Source organism: Astyanax mexicanus, chromosome 20 (genome assembly GCF_023375975.1).
Source record: "Astyanax mexicanus isolate ESR-SI-001 chromosome 20, AstMex3_surface, whole genome shotgun sequence".
Lineage (NCBI taxonomy): Eukaryota > Metazoa > Chordata > Actinopteri > Characiformes > Acestrorhamphidae > Astyanax > Astyanax mexicanus.
The window spans coordinates 23,750,982-23,773,873 of record NC_064427.1 but is presented as its reverse complement, the minus strand read 5'-3'; the positions used below and the strand labels follow the sequence as shown (position 1 = coordinate 23,773,873).

At 36.9% G+C, this 22,892-nt stretch overlaps 2 protein-coding genes across 4 annotated transcripts; both read right to left on the bottom strand.

The window, feature by feature from the left end:
• Nucleotides 1-1,997: 1,997 nt before the first annotated feature.
• ier3ip1 (immediate early response 3 interacting protein 1) lies at nt 1,998-4,783 on the bottom strand. Its single transcript, XM_007260817.4, has 3 exons — nt 4,651-4,783; nt 2,930-3,031; nt 1,998-2,762 (listed from the first exon to the last, which is right to left on the bottom strand). The coding sequence occupies exons 1-3, from the start codon at nt 4,739-4,741 to the stop codon at nt 2,707-2,709; spliced, it is 249 nt and encodes an 82-aa protein (XP_007260879.1). The 5' UTR covers nt 4,742-4,783; the 3' UTR covers nt 1,998-2,706.
• Nucleotides 4,784-6,012: 1,229 nt separating this feature from the next.
• On the bottom strand, nt 6,013-19,484 carry skor2 (SKI family transcriptional corepressor 2). Of its 3 annotated transcripts, XM_015608718.3 has the most exons (10): nt 19,259-19,484; nt 18,409-18,475; nt 11,386-13,251; nt 10,725-10,788; nt 10,340-10,417; nt 8,648-8,713; nt 7,970-8,068; nt 7,629-7,696; nt 7,145-7,207; nt 6,013-6,662 (listed from the first exon to the last, which is right to left on the bottom strand). In XM_015608718.3, exons 3-9 carry the CDS (start codon nt 13,225-13,227, stop codon nt 7,148-7,150), a joined length of 2,277 nt encoding a protein of 758 aa, XP_015464204.3. In that variant the 5' UTR covers nt 13,228-13,251; nt 18,409-18,475; nt 19,259-19,484; the 3' UTR covers nt 6,013-6,662; nt 7,145-7,147. The 3 variants fall into 3 exon arrangements, with proteins under 3 accessions (XP_015464204.3, XP_022536959.2, XP_007260882.3); XM_022681238.2 differs by lacking the exons at nt 18,409-18,475; nt 19,259-19,484 and adding an exon at nt 14,301-14,681 and having other exon boundaries at nt 8,648-8,710; XM_007260820.4 differs by lacking the exons at nt 18,409-18,475; nt 19,259-19,484 and adding an exon at nt 14,301-14,679.
• Between the last annotated feature and the right edge of the window lie 3,408 nt (nt 19,485-22,892).

Sequence of the window (22,892 nt, the reverse complement as noted above, 5' to 3'; positions counted from 1 at the left end):
TAAGGCCATCTCCAAAGACCTTGGTGTCCCTGTTTCAACAGTGCGCAATGTTATTAAGAAGTTTGCCAAGCATGGAACTGTCAAGAACCTTCCTGGACGTGGAGGAAAGAGGAAAATTGACGAGAGAAGTCTTCGAAGGTTGGTGTGAATGGTGGAAAAAGAACCAAGGCAAACATCCAAAGAACTGAAGGTCAACCTGGAACAGTCTGGGGTCATGGTTTCAACAAGTACCATACGCCGCACACTAAACCAAGCAGAGCTTTACGGGCGAAGGCCAAGGAAGAAACCATTGCTGAAGAAAAGACATAAAAAGGAACGACTGATCTTTGCCAAAGAGTACCTTGACAAACCACAATCCTTCTGGGAAAATGTTCTGTGGACAGATGAAACAAAAATAGAGCTTTTTGGCAATGCAAAGCAACAGTTTGTTTACAGGCGGCGCAATGAAGCTTATAAGGAGAAGGACACCCTACCAACAGTTAAGCATGGTGGAGGATCCATAATGCTGTGGGTTTGCTTTGCAGCGTCTGGTACTGGAGCACTTGACCGTATCACAGGAATCATGAAATCTGAGAATTATCAAGAGATTTTAGAGCAAAATGTCCTACCCAGTGTAAGAAAACTTGGTTTGAGTCGAAGGTCATGGGTATTCCAGCAAGACAATGACCCAAAGCACACGTCCAAAAGCACACAGGAATGGTTTAAAAGGAAAAAATTGACTGTTTTAACATGGGCAGCAATGAGTCCTGACCTCAATCCCATCGAAAATCTTTGGGGTGATTTGAAATCTGCCATTGGGAAAAAGAACCCTGCAAACATTCAAGAGCTTGAACAAACTGCAAGGGAAGAGTGGGGAAAAAATACCAGCTGAGATGTGCAAGAAGCTTATAGATGGCTACAAGAAACGTTTGAAGGCTGTAATCACAGCCAAAAGGTGTGCAACTCAATATTAACAAGGGGTGTCTTTATTGCTGCACATGCTGTTTACTCTGTTTTGTCTTTAAATTGCAACATGCAAATTGAAAAACAATGTTTTATTTGTTGTATTACTTTGAACCTCCAATTAAAAAACCCTGAATATATAACTTTGGTACATTTATATTTATTTCTGTAGATATTGTCAGGTTATGCAAAATAGGAAGGGGTGCCAATAATGGTGAGCAGGACTGTAGTTATTTTACATGAATAATATTAATAATTATGTCATAGTTATAGTGATATGCTTAAGAATAGGCCTGAAAAAATATTATGTGCATTGTGTTGTATTTTTCACAATGAACGTAATTCTGTTGTTTACACAGACTACACATTGTCGTCTTAAGGGTTGATGAAATGACGTGTAAATTTGTGGGCAAAACAAACATACATATAAATAAATAAATTAAGTTTTTTTTTTTCAGCCAGGATTATAACAGCTAATCTTAGATCAAAAGGGGGTTAAACCATAATCGCTCTTATGAGCATATGGTTGTAATTTAATGTAATACCCATCAACTAAGCTCCTGTTAATAAAACGCCATTCTTGTCCTGATTTATTTTCAATAATTTATATTTTTGTCATCAGATGCATGAAATGTATTCAAAATTAAACAAAAGGTCAAACTGCTGCTAGGCCTGTTACAATACCAATTTTGTTTGGTCGATATACTGTTCCAATCTGCGATAATTAATCACATCACTTTGACATAATTTTATGGCACTGGCACAATGATGTACATAGCATTATAAAGCAATCTCTCCATTATAAAGCAAACTTTAATTAGCAAGAATATTCAATATTGTGACAAGGCTAACTGTTGCTAAAACAATTGATCTCTTGTAAGCAGATACATGAAGAATTTGAGCATTTTTATTGGTCAAAGTATGATTAAATGTTAAATTTACCAATGTAAAGAACTGCCAGAATCAGAGCGCGTCAGAAAGTGAACAAAAGCAAAAATAGAGATACAAGTCAGGAGTTATTTCAGAAGCAGAAATAATCACAGAAAACAATGAAGTACATGAAAAATGTATCTTCTTTATTAAAATCAAATAAGACAAGCATTGACTGGCTCACAGTAGCCTAGGTAACAAAAGCATGTTAAAGCTTATTGTGTAACCAAAACTGACAATTCACAACGCCTTTACAGTCTCCTTTTACAAACAATTTCCCTTTGGTTAAAGTACACACAACACAGTGGTCTGCATTAACCATTCACTGTATCTATCTAGTACATGCATGGAGTTTGAACTCAAATACTGAAAAGCGGACACATCATAAATAAGTTTCACGTTATTTATGCATTTTAAGAAGCACAACTGCCTCTATGTAAAAGGCCACTTCTTTGCTTTAAAGTAGAAAGTGTCATGCTGAACTAAATTGGTTGAACGTTTTAGATGCATAACGTCACGGAGATCCAGATTGCACATGAAGAGGGAACTGTGTACAAAAACTAAATGACATAGTATATGGGGCTCTTTTTAAACAAGAATTATACTGAGCAACATTATACAAACAAATGAATAGAATTTATACGTTATATATGAAGATATAAAACATGGCGGTAGTAAACAATCACATGATGAATCCCAGAAACGTTGTGCCTGTTCTTGAGATGCAACATTGAGACACCTGACGCAACAACAGCATAAACCGCATGTATAAAAAATGTCCTTTTCTTTTGTCTGTCCTTGATCTTTTGTTCCAAGATGAACGTCAGACTTTCTTCATCCAAACAGCAACAGCAACACTATGCAGACCGTATTTACTATTATCAAAGGCACTGTGGACAGAGAGACAGACAGAAAGAGGTTAAACCAGGACACTGGCTGTAAATACTATGCAGTTTAAGACATACACAATGAGGGAGGGAAAGAGTGAGCATTATAGTTTAGCTTGACGTCTAATATGTTACACAATAGGCATTGTTACGTACATAACGTAACCTACCTCTCATGACTGTCCTGACAGATCGGATTAGGTTTAAAAGTTGTGCTTTAATTCCTGGTTCATCTCCAAACCCACCAATGTTCTGATCTGCTCCCCAGCCAACTGTAATAAAAGATAAAGATTCATACTTTATTAACCTGCTGCAGACAATGCTTAAAAGGATTACATCACACTTTGTCCAATTTAACATTGCTATTTAACTAAACAAAACCTTAAAACATAGTTAGAAATCCCACCACCCTCAATTTTTAACAAACAACCAGGGCTCCCCATCACACAATGCTTGAGTGCCGGAAGGGTGAAAACCAGAAAGTGTTCTTCCTCCAAGTCGTATAAATCCAGCATCTTTTAAAACGACTGCTGATAGGTCTTCAGTGGACAGGTTAACACGCTTTGAGGAGAACACTCACTGCCAGGGAGGGCCAGACTATCCCCCCAGAAAAAGCAAGACTAGTTGTTCTCTCTGGAACTCTCATATAGGGATGGCTGTGGCATCACCAGAAACCAAACCAAAAATCAGTGCAAGCAATTGCATGGGAGTCCCCATGCTTGCATTAATAATGGAATATATGAACCTGTGTTTAAAGACAATTCTCCTTATAGTTGCAAATGAATCTTGCACCAAAGCTTTGTTTGTTTGCAAAAAGTTAATTATAGCCTCTTGGTTAAACTTAATGATGACACGATAAAAAAAAAATCCTCCATATGTTCATATTGCGATATTCTTGAAAGTGGTTTGATTGCAGTTTACATGCACTACATATGCTACACTTTAGTTCTTGTTATATTACATTATTTTTGTTGCATTTTTTATTTTTAAACAAAACCAAGGTCTTGGTAACTTACTGTTTATGAAATGAACATTTTTAGATTTTTTGGTTTCTACTGAGCGAACTCTTATATTTTTTATACTTAACAAAACTATTTCGATGCACTGGTATATTCATGAAATAATTATTTTTAATAAAAATGTTTTGTCATACTGCCAATAATATTGTTAAGGCAAAAATAGCCTGTTTTAGTAATTTTAGGGAAGTAAAACCATAAGGCTCATTTGTTTCCTGAAATTACAAATTTAATTTGCCCTAACAAATAGTACCCTGGTAATGTTTCTAGTTTTACCAACAACTCGTGTATAAAAAAACATTATTAAAACAATAACAAAATTAAACATTGAGCCAAATTGAGAGCAGTCTGTTTGTCTGGCCCTTCAAAACAGTCACAGGTTATCATTATGTTGCCCTGTGAGAACTTTAATAGCCCACCCCTGCTTTAAAGCACTAATACATGCTAACTACTGGAGTTTGGGGTTTGGATTTAGGCAACTCAGCACAAACTTGCTAACCTAGCTACTGAGTCTTAACAGAAATTGGTGAGTTGGCACGCAACGTCACTAGTTTAGTTAGTTAGCTAACCTACGCTTGCTAGCAGCCACTTCTGCTCAAAAAGAGACTATATATGTACACACACGCAACACACTACACAACTTTCTGCTAATTAAGATATTTAACAATAAAACACAAGGCATATTACACACAGCTCTGTCACACAGACGCTAGGCTGATTTTCTCATTCAGTTCAGTGTATTCTGTTAGCCGCCTCTGCTAACCCAGGTTAACTTCCCAGCCGGCCGGAGTCTAACCTGCTGTTTTCAGTCATAACGCCCTGAAATAACACAAACCCCCAGTTATACAGACACGCGCACACACCCGACTACTCACTTTTACTGAGGAATCGCTCCTCGTGCAGCACAGCGATCGCATTCGTGCACAGAATCGCTGTTTGAATCAGGGAGTACAGAGTAAACGCCATGTTGGCACTCCTCGCCTTCTGCTCTGAGATGACGACACGCGCATGCGCAGTTAAGCGGTTCTATATTTTATTTTATATTATTTTATTTTATTTTGTTATTTACATGAAAATAGCACATTAATCATCCTCAACAAACAAACAAAAACATGTTTTATAAGCACTGAAAGATTCGATAAAATAAATAAAGTAATCGATACAGAAGTATTAAAAATGTTACATGGCTACTTTATTTTATTCATTTTTTATTATATTTTATGTTTTATTGGTTTTAAAGTAATTGCTATGTACAGGAAAAGGAGCACATTAATTAATCTCAACAAATAAACACCTAAGAGAAAAAGCACCAATAGTATAAGCACTGAAAGATTCTATGAAATAAATAAAGCAATCAATACAGTAGTATTAGAAATGTTACATAGCTGCTTTTTTATTTATTCATGTATGTATTTATTTTTGTATTTATGTATTTATTAAACCTTTGGTTAAACTGTGAGGAATACACATTTAAGGAAATATAATGGGCTATAAAAAAAATCCAGCTCTTCTTAGTCTGACATATGGATTGACCATGTTATTAATACCATGATTATTACCATCATATAGCAAATATAGTATTAAATGTCAAGTTTTTAACTGAATATTTAAAATACCTATAAATAATCACATATTGTAGAACTACTTAGTACTGTGCTATTACATTTTCAATTTACAGTTAACTCACTTCTCTGTTTAATTTGCGTATCAATGTAGTTGTTCTTGTCATGCCAATAGTTTATAATAAATTGACCAATAGAAATGTATAATTCTAATCATATTAAAATAATGACACTTTATTTTAAGCAAACACACACACACACACACACACACACACACACACACACAGGTATCACTTTATCTGGATGGTCCATTATAAACGCCTCATTTAACTAACATTAAATTGAATAAAATTTAAATCAAACTTAAAGTTAAGATTAGGGTATAGGTTTAGGTATAGGGTTACATTCAATAGAGCATCATTTACATGTAACTAAGACTTCAATTAGTTCAATGTTAGTTGAGCATCTATGAGGCATCAAAAACAAACAACAAATAAAGTCTTACCAATTATATATGTGTGAGCTTTGATATCAGACTACTTAATTGTAGTGACCTAACTCCTAATTATATTATATTATATTATATTTTTTATTTTACATTAAATGCGCGATGACATTTTGGTGTATGTGGTTAATCAATGAATATTAAAATATACATTATTTTACAAACTCCACTGTTTTTCATGTTATAGACTTTTATTATCCACATAAATAGTAGAGAAACTACAAGAACATATTTAAATACATTTGCATTAACAATAATAACATTCTTCATTTTGACTTTGTCAATGCTGTATTTAAACAATCAAGTGCAGAGGTTCGCTTGCTTGCGCAGTTGCTCGTAGCCATGAGATTCCATCAGTAGGCCTGTAGAGCAAATGTTTCCCCCAGATATTATTCTTGTACATGTACGGTATTTTTATAGCCAGTATATTTATACACAGGTCAGTTTTTACAAATAAATAAATGAATAAATAATTAAATACATAAATAAATAATTACATAAATTAATAGGCAAAATGAGATCACTGTACAGGAAGTGGCTGTTTAAACATGTGATGTAGCACTAGTGCAGGATGCAGGGCTACTTGCTCTGTGGATCTGTAGACTGGTCATTAATTTGGTCAGGAAAACATGGATAGAGTTCAGTATATTCAGATGATCAGCAGCTGATGAAAGCACTGCTCATTAACTGTCCTTAATGAAGGGATTGCTTTTGCTGAGTTTGTTAAGAGTCATCAAGAAGATCCAGATCATGTTCTGTGTATTTCAAATGAGTGCAGATACAGCCTGTCGGTGTTTCATATGAAATATATTCAAATATCCTAAAAGAAATAAAGACAATAGATCAGTTACTGAAACACTACCACTATCAGAAACATGAAGCCTCCTAAGTATAAAAGCGTATGATAATAATAGTATAAACAAATTTGTTGAATTTGGCTGTTTTTTCAATTTCAAAACTAGAAACGCACATAAAATACACACATACATATACATACATATATATCATGAATAGCATTAAATGTTAACACAAATTAATTGGTTGCTGTTTAAGATTTTTAATAAATCATTGACTTATCAATCAATGTTTTATTGAATAATAATCAGAAAATATCCATATTTAATAAAGATATTTGTATATTCACTATTATTCTATATATATATTATTCACTATATATTATTCTACATTTCCAGGATCAAATAATACAAAAACATGCCATACAAAATCTAAAATATGTACATGTATATGTATACACATATAAGCCCCACACCCCATTTTGTAGTTTAAATTCATAATACTTACCATTCAGCTTTTGTTTAGGTGTGCGCCAACTTTTTCTTTTCTGATAATATTTGCATAAGGAATCTGAAAACATACATAAAAATAAAAATACATAATTTCAGATTACATAAAGAGTCATTGCAACATACAATGCATTTTGTCTCTCACAGTTTAATTAAATTATTAGCATTGGACAGATGCCTAGATATGACTGATATTTCACTGATATGTCACAATTTATTAACCCCAGGAAGCCATAAATTAATTTTATTTTATTAATATTATACAGTATTTGTAACCATACAAAATTAAATGTTATACCTGTATCTCTATAAAATTTAGAACAAATATATTTAGTCCAATTTTACATTTTACCACTGGTTCATAATTCCTGTATCAATACTTTTGAAAATACTGCAATACTTTCAAGTCCCCTTTAGAGTGCTGATTGTATTATATGACCCTTAAATGATTGCATGATATTTATGTATGACAGAATGCTCACCATTTGTAGCTGCTGCACCATCTCTTCTCTGTATGCCAGCTCCCTTTTCATCTGATCTTGGAAGTTGTCTGAAGAAGAAAGAGACTGGATGAAAATGAGGCACCATTTGACTAAATACAAATGAGTCTCAGTTTCCTCATAGGCCGTTACTGCAGAGATTGCTGCTCATCAGAATGCTATTAGCAAAAATTGTTATTGTTAAAGGGGCAGCTTGTAAAATAAGCTCATATTGGCATCCATTTATTGAGTGTGAAGAATTATGCAGAGGAGCAGCGATGCAGTCCGGCTTTTGAATTCTAAGCCCCAAATGGAAGAACAGTTAATTGTCTGAATTAACTTACGGAAAACGGGAAAGGGTGAGCTGCCTTTGAGAGCATGGAACTCCTGCTCCAGTCTTCTCCGTAAATCTATCTGCTCCAGGAGAACTTTCTGGAGCTCCTCTGAAAGAAAACCAAAACTTTCATTAACACCAAAGTCTGACAAGACATTATCATAAGCACTGATGTTATATTCCTGCACCCAGGGCTGGGCGATGAGATAAAGACTTATATCTTAAACCCTCAAATTGCGACAAACAATACGATACAGTAGAAATCTTTAATCTTTAAAGTACAGCATTAAAATATTACAATGTAATAAATAGTAATAGACACCAAAAACAAAGCATGCTGTATAAATTAAATAGTAAAAATCTAAGCAATATTTAAACATACTACTGGAATATGTTGTTTAAGATGGAAAAATAAAGTCATTATGCTGCTCTTTTAATTATAATGTTTCTACCACATAATTTGAACAGAAGCAATATTACAATATTGTCATTTTTTAAATCTTGTATAAAACTATCAAAAAAAATATATCAGTATTTTCTATATATTACCCAACTCTAACCTCCACTGGTCTAAATTCAATACAACATTGAAATACTATTACAATTAAAAATAAAATAGGCTTTTTGAGCTTAATCCTTTTATTTTTGTTTAAGTATTTATTTGACAAGCACGCTATTTTAACCTCACCTTTTTCCATGTTCTCAACATCTTTCTTGAGTGAAGCTGGTGAATGTTGGTCTTGACTGTGATCTGCTGCAACAGACAAAACCATATAAATAATTATATAAGTAATATAAATTACAAATAAAAATAATCTTAGTTATAGACTACAGCAATGTGTAAGGGAAGCATTTTTCCATGCAGTATTCAGTGTAAGTAGGAAAGTTCATTAAATGTCCAGTAGGTGTCAGTCTAACATCAATCTAACTATACTGTATTTGTTTTCCTCTCATCTCATCAGGCTGATACAGATTTGGTCTCAGAAACAACCAACCACAAGAGTATTTTATATTTTTTATATTCAAAATGTTGCAATCAAATGGTCTCTCAAATAGAAATATATATCATTATTAGTATCACTGTATTATTACATATCTCATATTTCCAACAGCTACTAAAAAAAATTAAATGGACCGGGTTCAGCATCTGCATTTTCAGATAATGACACCCATCTGATCCGGTTCAGTGCAAATCTCAGCTTATCTTCTGTTACGATCGTCTAATCAAACACTCCTGCTGCTAAGTGTACCTAAAGAAATGGTATTAGTCTGGCAAATGTGTCTGCTTGCTCTAAAAAGGCAGCAATTTCATCTACGGGGCGAAGTTATTCTGAAGATAAGGTCATGTTATTGATTTTATTATTGTTATTGCCCTGAAATATCAAATTATTATAACCTGCATGTCCTCGGGAGTTGCCATATTAGGCATTTTGCACCTCCACAGTATATTGGCAATGTGGGGGTGCCATGCACTCGGTGTGCTGTTCCGCAAATCAAATGCCTTAAATGAAGCAATCCAGCACATTTGTGTATATAATCCCCCCCTCGTTTCTCTCTCTCTCTCTATTTCACGTCTTGCCTCCTTAAGCCTTACAACGCTTTCCTCATTTGGAAAGCGGGCTTGTTCTCGCTCTCCTCCTCTCTCTGTCTCATTTGACAAGCAAATTTGCAGACACTGCCTGAGGATAACAACCTCGTTTGACAGTCAATTAACCGTGAATAGTCAAAGCCAAGGCAGTTTGCATTACATAAATGGAAAATTAGATTATTTTTTTTTCTCCCAAGAAACAGAGCTCTCTTTAAGACACTGCCTTTAGACTCGGAAAATCAGAACTTCTAATCACGTTCCCCACCAGCCCCTTGGAGACATTTAGCAATCAGGCAAAGGTGGTTTCATTTAATTTGTTTCATGTAATTTTTTTCAAACATATTATACATTATGTGAGGAGATCATTATCGGCTCGATAATATAAATGTTGGCATAGATGTCGTAAAACACTTTTAATGTCTCCGTGACAGATAAAAGGCAATAAGCTATGATCTTTGTAATGGAAGATTTTGCCAGGCAAAAGGCAATTATATCCATTTGATATTGTTCAAATGGTGATTGTCACCTTCCCTGCGCAGAGCTGATTGTCTTCTTGAACTGTTATGGCTCCCCACAGAACACATTTCCCAATGACATTGTGGAGGGAGCTGCTCCATTTTCAGGCTGACTCTGGAGTTGAGTATGTGTTCCATTCCATCTTTTATATTTAGTCTAATCCCACGATCCTTTCTGGGATGTGTTTAGCTGTGCTGCACAAATTATTTGTCTGTTTTTAGTTTGTTTGTTTATTGGATTGTTTTAAGTGAGGGATGACAGTGATGAAATATTTACCTGTGTTCTCCCTCCAGTATTCTGGCGCGGATGTCTCCGTCTCCGGGAGGAAGAAACTACTCTGTTCTTTGTTTTCTTCTGTAAGAGCAAAGTAAAGAGAGGTATTAGTGGCGTTAGACAGGATAGACAGCCTGGAGATGTAAGCTCATGAAAATAAACACACTTAGAAAAAGACTCTGGAGAATGTGGCAGTGGCGAAACGTATCTTAATCCAGCCCTCAGTCTTTTCATCACTAGTTTCATTTCAAGTGCACTATGTGCTATACAAAACCCCTTCAGTGGTACAACAACATGGCTGGATTATGGCTGCTATATGCTGCTTAAACACATTGTGCATGCGTTGTGTATTCTGTATTGTTGTATGAAAAGTTGTATGTTAACTCACCTGCACGAGAAGCTTTGTCTTTGGTTGCGTAAGCTGGGAGCCCATCGTCTCTGCCCTTGTGTGACTGTGAACACAAAGCACAACAGAAATCTGATTAGATCTGATTCATGTCTTCAGGCCAAAAGACTCCTCATGGCATATGGCCCTATACACATATATATCAGCCAGCCGAAATCTTAGAAAAAAGGAGTCGGCCTTGAGGATGACAATGATGCTGTTGTGTGCAAATTGTTTAAGTGTCTTTGTCAGATAGGCTGCATTGATTAACAGCTGAGGTGTTAATTGACATATGTACAAGTCAAGTCTTTCAGTCTGTGTTATGTGTGTGTGTCAAGACTATCTGCTGCAGTGCTGTTAAACAGCCCCTTCCCTTCTCCCCCCTCTGTAGCTGCGAGTGACTCCTCCAGCTCCCTCAGTTAATGTAGTGTCGGCGGGTTAAAGACTAAAAGGGCTAATAGGCGGGACTGACAAAAGGAGAGCAAATATAATGTCGCCATTAAACAAAACACGACTGGGCTTATTAGGAGGGATCAAAGCACTCTGAATATTTCATTTCTGCAGGGAGCGCACGGCTATCAATCTCGTTATGCACGTGGATCCCGCCAGTCTGTGGCCTGCATTTAAATAATAATTAGTTTAAGTGCCTGCAGGGAATATTTACATTTTTGTACGCGGCGGTGGTGGTGTCCTCCAGTGAGGCGTGAATGGGGCTGGGGACTTTGAGGGAGGCGGGTGGACTGACAGCCAGCCTGGGCTTGTCCTCGGCGGAGCTTTCAGAGGGGATGGTGGGGGGGAAGAGGCCTGTGTCTTTATCCCGATCCCCAGCGTTGCTTTCTGTGAGCCCCCGCAGGTGCAGGCCGCACGGTTGCTGCTGCTGTGCTGCTGGCTGCTGTGACTGCTGCTGCTGCTTTAGGCTGCTGAAATCGTCCTGCTCTTCATCTTGCTTGGTCTCCACGTCTACCTCCTGCTCTTCGTCGCTCTCTCCACTGTCACTCTGGTAGCTGCAGCTGGTACCCGGTGAGAGGTGCCTTTCTGCCCCCAGGTCCTCCAGGTTGCCGTGCAGCTTAGCGATGCTCTCGGTGTCCTTTACTACTGGGCGGAAGGCGGAGGAATGGTAGCTGGCCTTGCGGGCCTGAAGAGAAGGAGCATCCAGGAGCTTAAGCCAGCCTTCAGGGGCGGCAGGCCGCAGGTCGGGTGGGTTTACAGGCGGGCACTCGCTCTCAAACAACCCTGTTCTAGGGTTGGCGCCAATGCCAGCTGCTGTGCCAGTCTCTGTACCCTGATCTGACAGGTCCAGAAAGGCCTGCCGCAGAGATGGGGCTTCTGTGAGTGTGGAGAGAGCATTGGGCTGTGGCTGAAGGTATGTAGGCACCGGGATGCCGCCTGTCGCCCTAGGAGGCCAGAACATGCAAAAAGGGGGATAAAAAGCATCCTTGCGCCCTGGCCACAGCAGCCCTGACAGGCCGCTGTTTTTTTGTCCATTGGGTGCCTCGCTATCATCTTTCTTCTGTTGGCAAAGCCCAAAGGCTGGAAAGGTGTAGGGACTGGGGAAAAGCGAAGTTGGTGGGAACTTCTGCAACATCCCAAAGCCTTTGCTGGGCACTGGAATGACCGGATAACTGCGTGGGTTCTTCCGTGGTGAGAGACCGCCACCGTCCAGGTCATCGTCCTCCTCGTACCGTCCTCTCTTCTGCCCGAGGTCAGACGAAATGACATGGGGTAGCACAGAGCCCACTGCCTTCACTGAGTCCATACTAGAGCAGTGGGATGAAGGCAAGGCCCGCTTGCGGCTGCCTCCGTTAAACATGGCCTTCACATCCTCCCAAGCAAACACCATGTCATCTGCCGGTGTCTTGTCAGACAGCTTGAGGTGCCGGCGCCAGGAGTTAAAATTGGCGGCATCAGGCTGTGTGTACTTGGCCTCGGGTGTGCGGTGCGAGTGGAAGATGAACTTGTTGGGAGAGAAGTACATGTTGCAGTAGGAGCATTTGATGCACTTGGCTCTGGAGCTGTTGTAGCGAGCAGGGATGAAGTTGCCTCGGCAGCCCCAGGCACACTCATGCGAAACATCGAATGCAAAGTTGTCGGGCAGCTTGGGTGGTGAGTTCTCACCCAGAAAAGACTTGCACAGTCGTTCAGCCTCACGCTTGGTGATCATGCCGCAGCGGCGGGATGAGATTGGCATGGCCCCTGCTCGTCGAAGGATCTCCAGCTGAACGGGGGTGCACTGCACACATGTGATGCCCAGAGCCACCCTCCGGTTGTGGATCTCATTGTAGCTGTAGTGCTTCAGCAAGGTGTTGGAGATCTGAGCCAGGCACAGTCGCTCCTGGTTGTCGATGACCAATGAAACGATGGGAACCCCATATAGAGTGACCTGACCAACCTGGTTGGGCTTTAGAGAGTGGTTGGGTCTGGGTGGAGTGAGAGGTTCTTGCTGGAATGAGCTGGGCGGTGTAGCCATAATGATGTCTTTGGGTCCAGGAAAAAGACTTTTGTCCATCCTTTGGAGACCTTAACTAGGAAACTGAAAGCAGAGAAAGTAAAAGAAAAACAATTCAGTCATTTTAAAACATCTAAATGTAAATGTATTGGTATTACATGTAGATATTAGTTCTTATATTGCTCTAATCCCAAATATATTTTTTCTGTAACTATTACAAAAAAAATCTAAAAACATTAAAAGTGTTGTTACATAATACAGATGAAATGTCTTGTTAAACAATAAGTTGTTTGATATAATAACGAAGAGCAGAAAATATGCAGAACATTTCTAAACACAACAGAAAAAAGTATTGTATTACAGATATATAAAGTGAAGCGCGCGCTGTTCGTGTCCGTATTAATTCGTATAAATAAAAAATGAGTAGCGCTTAAAAAAACTGCGCTTATTTTGTATGAGAAAAATATACTAACACTTAAAATAACAAAAATGTAAACTTATCTCTATTTAAAAAGGAGGCAAATACAAGTGATTCATAAATTTATATTAAATTAACATAAAAATTAAATTTAATCGAATAAACAGGTTTTACTATTTTTGTTTACATTTTAACGACATTTTAAATAAGACCAGTATAATAATAATAATAGCCGCACAAATTATTTTAATAAAACACGTGCATAGAATTTACAGTGACATTTAATAACAAGAAACTAAGATCAATCATAAAGTTAAGTTAATAAAATTGAATAAAATAAAATAATAATAGATAATAAATAATATATAATTTAATACATTTTTAACAACTATTTTTCCTGTTATGAAAATGTAATGAAAGAAACACAAATTATAACACAACCTAACCAATCATAACAAAACAGCTAGCGTTGATAATATTATAAAACACATTATGATAAATATTATTGTTATTGTGTATTTTTTAAATTATGATTGCAATAATACCACGTTTGTAATTCATATTTAATATCGTAAAGAAGCAAACATATTTTAAAATATAGTTAAAAGTTATACACCGACAAGCAACACAACGAATTACGCTAAATCCGTGGGTAACTAACGCTACAACGTTGAAAATACACATTTTTTAAGTGTGAAAGTTTTAAATTCCCCACCTGAGAGCTCCGTGTTCGGTCGGAAAAATCCAAAACCGCTACAAAACGCGACGCATTCCCCGTGTTCCCTTCACAAATAACTACATAAAGCTTAAACACGCGACCTAAAGTCAGTAAACACGACTGGAAAACAAAAAAATGAACTCCAGCAGACTGAGAACTCCGTACATCGGCCGCGTTAACACGAGCGAATGAGCGACTAACTGCTGCCTTATTCGCTCTAAAAGCCGTCTCGCCAGCGGCGCTGTATTTTCCCCGCACCTGTAAACCGACAGGTCCCGCCTCCCTGCTCAACTATTGGCTGGCAGTCACCAAAAACCTGCTCTAGGATTGGCTAGCGGCTCATACTCAAAACCGATGCTCAATCCAGACCAATCAATGAAGAGGAAGGGCGGAGCTTGTTCGGAAAACGGGCGGGAAAAGCGAGCACGCTCGCGCCCCGTTTAGCGCCGATGATTGGCTCTACCTTCGCACCCCGAAATGTCTCGTGCAGAAACTGGTGACGTTTAAGTAACGGCCGCTCAGGTTCGTTTAGCTGAAATCTTCACAGGAATCATTTTTATTAATTTTGCTCCTATTTTATTTAGCTTTTATTTGGTTTATTTTACTAACTAACATTATGTCCGTCGCCTGTTTGTGAATGTCAAACACTTGGTGCGAAGTCTGCCAGGTCTCTGAGCTGCTGTTCTGAGGTAAAGCTGAGTTAAACCTACAAGTAATTTGTAGCTTAAATTTAGATATGTAGGTAAGCTAGCAAGCTAACCATGTAAGGATATTTATATACTTTTAAAGCGTTCAAAATGTGTAAAATTGGCTATACAGGTAATACATCTAATTGTTGTGCACTATTCTTGGTAAAACATCGTTTAACTTTCAGTTATATGATAAAGATTACAATAGTTAGAGTAAAGAGGTTTTAAAAAGGTTTCAAAAGAATAGATTTTGTACAAATAAGCTTTACAGAAGTGAAAAATGTATTGTTTTGCACCATTCTTGATAAAACATCGTTTAACTGTCTTTTTTGGGACATTGAGACATTAACAGGTTTTAAAATAGACTTAAATAAAACAATTAATGTAAAATAGCCTTCAGCCTACATTACCTGTCAGTTCTATTACAAAACTAGGAATATTTTGAGTTAAACAGGTTTAAATTAGACCTACAATGAACAAAGAGTGTATAAATAAGCTTCACAAAGATGAAAATCTCATTGTTGGGCACCGTTTTTGATAAAACATCGTTTAACTTTCAGTTATATGATAAAGACAGGAAGTCTTATAGTTAGAGTTTTAAAAAAAGGCTTAAAATGAACGTATTTTGTACAAATAAGCTGTACAGAGATGGGAATCTCATTGTTGTGCACCATCCTCGATAAAACATCGTTTAGCTGTCAATTTCGTAATAAAGCTTGGGGAATTTAGACATAAACAGGTGTTAAAATAGACTTAAAATTAAAAAGAAGGGCAAAATAGCCTTCAGCCTACATATACATTAATCTACTGTGATTCTTATGCACCTTTCTTGGTAAAAATATAATTTACCTGTCAGTTCTATTACAAAGCTAAGGATATTTAGAATTAAACATGTTTAAATTAGACTTACAAATAAGTGTACAAATAAGCCTTACACATATGTACATCTCATTGTTGTGCACCATTCTTGGGGAAGCAATTGTTTAACTATCAATTATATAATAAAGACTGGGATATTTAGAGTTAAACATGTGTAAAAGAGCCTTAAAATTAACACATATATGTGAATCTGTAATTGTTATACACTCTTCTTGTTAAAATCGTTTAACTCTCAGTTCTGTAAAAAAGATTTTAAAACTAGCTAGAGTCAAACAGATTTAAAACAGACTTAAACAAATAACCTAAATAGGCTGTGCAGGTATGTAAATAGCTTGCTAATCTAAAGATTGCACTAAATTAAGATTTATCAAAATGAATCCACTATTTAGCTAGCTAGCTAGTCACTTTAAAACGGTTCTTGAGAATACACGCTACTCCAGCATCAAATCTGCTAAATGATTATTATATGTTTAAAACAATAAAAATGTTAAAGCTGATTACCCAAAACTGATTACTGTGCTGTAAATATAAAATACAATTAGCTAACTAATTAGCTTACCAGTTTAGCAATAATTGGCCTGTAGGGCCTAATTAGCTTCGCTTATTATTTATAACAATAACATTAATAAATTGCCCATTGCTGATACACTGATTCACCTGTAAACTGTTCTGCTCACCCAAAGTGTCCAATGTGCCTAAGCCTAAAGGTCATGGATATTACTGATGAAGCCTATATGAATAATGGACACTTATTAATAAAAGCAGAGGGTAGAAGGAGGACAAATGTCGACCTGCCATTTTTTCATCATTACGAGAGCAGTAGATCCACAATCGAACACAGTCCACAGCAACAAAAAGGCTAAAAGTGATCATTTAAAACAGAAGACATCTTTCTTCCCCAAACCAGCTCATCAATAACATTCCCCTACAACATCTCCCTGCCAGGTTATTGATTTAGCTGAGAAATTATTAAAAATTATCTCAGGCCTCGAAAGGACACATTAATGAATTTCTTTAACAACACAGGCCATCAAGATGCCAGTGTTTCCAACCTTTAGGCCCATGGGCAGGTCTGAGAGCTGCTCTAGCGCTACTGTGTGATTAATAGAGAACAAGTGGAGATGAAGTGTTGGATGGGGTCCCATCTGCTGGCCTCTCAAACTCATTTGGAGCTGCCTTTGTCTCCTCTCAGGCTTAGGACACGGCCTGTGCTGAGGCCAACACCACCAGGCTGGCTGATTTCTGATACATATTAGCATGATGAGTGGGTTTAAGAGGGGTATAATATATAAATAAAATATTTTAAAAGAAGATAGATTAATGAATTGATAGATATATGGATGCAAATGGAGATATTGTTTAAGCTTGGTCTAAAAAATGAGTCTAGATTTAGAAACATTATTAGGACTTCTTATCTTGTAGTTAAAAATTAAAGAGCTTGGAAGTTTTGTTTAGAAGAGGATAAATCAGAACTATCCCTGATGTACTATAACTAGGCTATATAGACATAATATGCAGTACGAGAGAATGCGGTTTGGGACGCAGCCCATAATGGTGAGGAACTGACTAATTTCTTTGGGAATACCACTTTGCAAAACGCACGTAGGCCCTCGGACCCTGACAACACGTTCATCAGGCCCAGTATCCTCAATTATAATAAATATTTAATTCCGCCGTTTTCCCCGAAGGATGAGCTTCTGAGGAGATTAACCCGTCAGACTGATTCATACACAATCTCATATATACACATATTAATAAAGTATTACCAACGCATTAATAGTCGTTTTTTATATTTATATTCATAACTATTAAACGTTAGTCAGATTGCAGCTCAGGTGCAATGGCCTCGTCGCTCTGACGTCACAACCTCACCTGTCACGGATCCCTCAGGTTTGTGAGTAAAAAAGTGTAGTATATAATATATATATATATATATATATATATATATATATATATATATATATATATATATACAGTAATGTGTCTAGTGTTCTGCACATAAATATCCTGACATTGTTTTAGTGTACGATTTATTTGCTCACAGTGCACCCATGTCTGTATAAACACAAGCTCGCCTATTGCTTTATTTTATTTAACCTAAATTATATATTATATTATAATGTGAAATGCGTCTTCTTATTGGTGCCCATTTCGTTTTAATACACATATAAAACGATATGCTGTGTCGTATTTAATAAATGCCTCTCTTCATAATAAACAACCAAAACTAGTAAGATACGCCACACACACTTCTAAACTCCTCAGTGCTGATATACATTTACACAAGCTGGATTTGTAAAAGTGCGGTCTAAATTAGTAATGGATAAATCTATGATCTACCCATATAACATCTTAATGTGTTGAGAAATAATATGTGTGTGTTTATTTATTTTTGTTTAATGGGTGTGGGAGAAAGAAGGGAAGATGAGGAAGGGGTGAGGTAATGGTTGGAATTAATGACAGCATTTTTATGAAATAAAAATAACTAAAGCATAATTAAAATGGATTTACTAAATTTAGTAAATACTTATACGTACCGTAGCAGCTCCTGTATGCTGCTGTAGACGTTAATCAGTTGTGCAGTTCAGTCTGCAGACTCAGATTCTGAAGAAAAATAACAACTGTTATTTTATTTCACTCATGAATTTAAAAAAATGCTTTCGAAAAATTTGAACATTGAAACGAGTCATAAAGCACTACACTATGTTCTAAGTTTGTTTTGTACATTTTCCAGCGTCCGTATTTCTGAGTTTACATTTTTAAATTTAAAACATCTGATTTACGAAGTAAACGATGTGAATTTTGAGGAGCATAAAAAAGTGCGTAAATAAATCGTTTGTGAACGATGACAGATGAACGATTAACAGAAGCAGTGATAAACACGTCGTTATTGCATTCAAGACTCGTGGTACAAATTACAGCTTTTAAATAAACGCGATTCGCTTCAGTGGTCAAATAAAGACGCGATTATTTTCAATGCGAAGAATAGTTAACATTAGTTAGTCTAAACTTCATCGCGCACGTGCCGGCGAAACAATCCTATGAACTCAGCGCAGCGAGTTCATTCCTCCAATACGAATTAAAACTGAATAAAAACGATTCTACTCTTATATGTTTTGTTATCGCCTTTTTAGGCAACAAAAACATTGTCCTCGTTTTTGTTCAGATCCCCTACCCTTCGGACCTGCAATAGAAAGTAGACCAGTGACTTGATTTCTTGCACTGTGGGTACCAAAGACCAAAAAAACCCTTCGCTCCTCAGTTTAGACTGTATATAGATATGGATGGATATATTTGTTAATTTCCCATTCGAGGTAGACTCTACTCCACTCTAAGTAAACTTCTGAACCCTCAAAAAGATGCCATCAAAAAAGCTCTTTTCCTTACCTTCATATAAAGCATGCAGCAAAGAGCATCTCCCTCCTCTCCAGCGTCTGCTCCTCCTGAGCCTCTCCCGCTCGCTGCTCAGCACTGAGCTCCTCCACCAGCAGGGAGGGATGGGGGGTAGCAGACTGAGTGTGCTGAGCTCCACCTGAAGGGGCTGATGGGGGTAAACTGACTGTGCTGTACAGCCTGGGCTGCCTTGCCTTGTTGAGTCGAGCGGATGAGGCATGAAAAACCTACAGCAAACGGGGCTGCTGTGGACGGGGCTGGAAAACACACTTTTCCTCATGCTGAGCGCTGAGCCGGGACCAGCCTCTTTACTGCATTATAAAAACGGATCATGGCACATCACCCTCCATTCTCACTGCCTTAACCTGTGGAGCGAAACCTGAAACTGGGGGAAAAACTGAAAGAACTAAAGGCGTGTACGAGCAAGTGTAATTTAAGTCTATAAAGTGCTATTGGCTTGAATATAATAGTTTTCTTCAAATCTTTAAAAATAACAGTATTTATAGGCTAAAAAAAACACGTGAATTAGGCTTGGTCTTTCATTTTAAAACTCTGGATGACCTAAAAAAAATGAACAGAAAATGACTGTAAATCAAATGATATGTACATGATACTGTGGTTTATTTAACATTAAATTAAAGTAGATGTTTTTTTATTTTACACAAATGCCGCAAATATGGCATATCTCTAAGTAAAATTTGGGCATATAAAACAAAATATAAAACAGAGACAAATATATTTTTAACTAAAAGTTAAAAGAAAATTAATGTAAACTAAGCAACATTTAAACATTTATACTTGTCAACTAATTCTAAATTATTAAAACAGCGTACAGAGCAACTACAGGGTTCAAACGATAAAGAAAACACAAACAGACAAATATGGAGACACATTTGTAATTGCACAACTGTGATATTGTTTTCAGTGTTTGCATTTAAGGAAGAGAGTGTTAAAGCAAGAGAGAGAGGGAACTGTCCACTTCCAGTCCACCCAGAAGTCACCTATTAGCTGTCATAATGACAGCTTATTTTTGCTTTAAACTGTTTAGTGTTGCTCGCAGCGAGATGTGAGCTGTGCATCCCCTACTAATGATTTATGAGTGTGTAGGTAACTCCTTACATTACTATACTGTATCTTTTACAGTAATTGTAAACATGTCTGAAAGCTGTAGGGGAAGCTGAACTGCTCTCTAGAGCAACTTCATTCCTCTATTACTTCACCCTGCTATAGGTTTATTTGCTCAGACAGCACATAAGTTTCATTGGTTTCTAATGTATCAGGATGTATTATATCTAACTGTATCTACAGAGGTTACCTTGTTACAATACTTTTGAAGGCTCTGTATCCCTGTGTAATGTGAAATAATATTGCTTACAAGTATATTATTATACACGTTTTGGGAAATAAATTTATTTTTTCACTGTTATATTACACTATAAAGTCCTTTATCTTTCTATTATATAGGTTTGGAACCCAGACTATTCAGAAGTTGTCCTGGTCAGGGTTGAAACACTGGGAATAAGGTAGAAATACACACTTTTTTTGGATAACCAATGCACATACCAGCTTGTTTTTGGGAGAAAAGGCAAAGCAATGCAAAGCAACGTTTATTTGTATTTTACCTTATATACACAGTGGCAATTGAAAGTGTTTTTTCATAAAGATATAAAAATACAAATATATAAACAGAAATAAAAATTATTAAATATTAGAAGATTATATGATAATATCTTACTGGGAGAACACACCGACATGACTGGAAGGAGGCCTATGAAGCTATTCGGCACACACACTGACTATTGTGCTACAATGCTGGCCCACATATTCATGCTACAAAATATAAATATGCACAAAACATGACCAATAGCATGTAAATGCATATGTTCCTTTGAATGTTGATGCCCTATGAATTAAGGTGTTTTAGAGTAGTTAAAGCTAAATGCAATTATAGGATTAATGTATACTTCAGTTGCGTTTTTTCTTGTTTGTAAAGAAACAGATATAGGTTTAGATAGAGCAGATATAGTTTTTAAACAACTAATTAACTTCATACTGAGCTACATTATATGTGTGTTTAAGTACCGTTACAGTTCCTGGGGAAAGCATACATTTTGAATCTCTATAGGGTCATTCTGATCTTCACACAGTGACTCAATGACAGCAGACAGTCTGCATAATATACAGACAGTTTGCCTATAAGTGGCATTATTGTAAGTACTTGTTTAAAATGTACTTTCTAAAAATCTTCAGACTTAATTTAAATCTACCTGATAAAACTCTCAAACATTCCCGCTGACTGCCAAGCACCACAATCAATGAAATCTTAAGAGACAGGTAGCTAAATTGTTTGTCAATGTCAATTGCTTAGCAACACTCTTATCAATAAAGGTTCCTAAATGGTTCTTGGCTCTGATCTTTCAGTCTAGGGAAAAAAACTTTGATTGTTAAAGGTTTTACAGTATGTAGTGTTTTTTAAAGTGATAAATTAAAAGAAGCAGAGTGAATAAAGAGAATCTGTGCAGTCAAGGATCCCAACACTTAAACACATATATGACAAATCTGAGTGTTTGTTTGTGATACTTTTTACACTCAGCTCACTGTTAAAAAAACATTTGACACTGTAATTCAGTTGAAATCCTTTACTGCTTAGATATCACTTTTCCTTTCCGATACTCATGTTGATGCCAGATTTTTAAGTATCTGCTGATACAGAGTAGCGATACCAACTCTGACTTTACCAATCAATAAGTGCCTATAAATATTTGGTAATGTTTGGTAGTGTTCTGTATGTTCTGTACGAGTTAAAATATATAAAATTGCCACAATGCACCTGCCACGTAGGGAAGCATAATAACCCCACACCACAGATGTGTTGCTGACTTTAGTCAAGTGTTATCTAGTGGTCCAAATGCGTCTCAGTAACTGCTTCATGGTATCGGTGCTTACTATTGCCAATAGTGCCAGTGCCAGTATTGGTACCGATACCAATACAGTGGAGCTATTTGTGCAACGCTGTAATTTGTATCGGTTTAGATGCAGAGATGAAAAGGGTGATTTATGAATAATCGTCTTGCCTAGAACATATACTGTGAATGAAGGATTTTATCTCAAACACAAAACAATGATCATCTCATACACAAGTAATCAGATGCTTTGAGTGCAGTTGCATGTAGTCTAAATGAACAAAAGATAATAGCACGCTTTAATGTGGGTTAAGATCAACAAACCATTGTCAGATGAGTTCTCAGACAAGTGTATTATTCAGAATATTGATCCCACTGTGCTGAGGAGTCTTTAGTAATATGAGAAGCTTCATGTATAAGGAATGCAGGGGTCATACGCATTGCATCGGGTGAATGGGGATCACAGTTAAGCAAGCTCTTCTAACTTCTACTTCCTTAATTACTATGCAGGTCCGGAGCCAGGCCTTTTATTGCCTTCATAATTAGACACTTTCAGTACAGGCTTCCTTCAAGAACCTCATTGACTCATTGATCAACTGGCATCTCTCTCTTTCCGCACACTCTCTTTCTCTTTGCTGGCATAAAGCATGAAAGTGGGATCGCTCTCCCATTACCTCTACCTCTCTCTCTCTCTCTCTCTCTCTCTCTCTCTCTCTCTCTCTCTA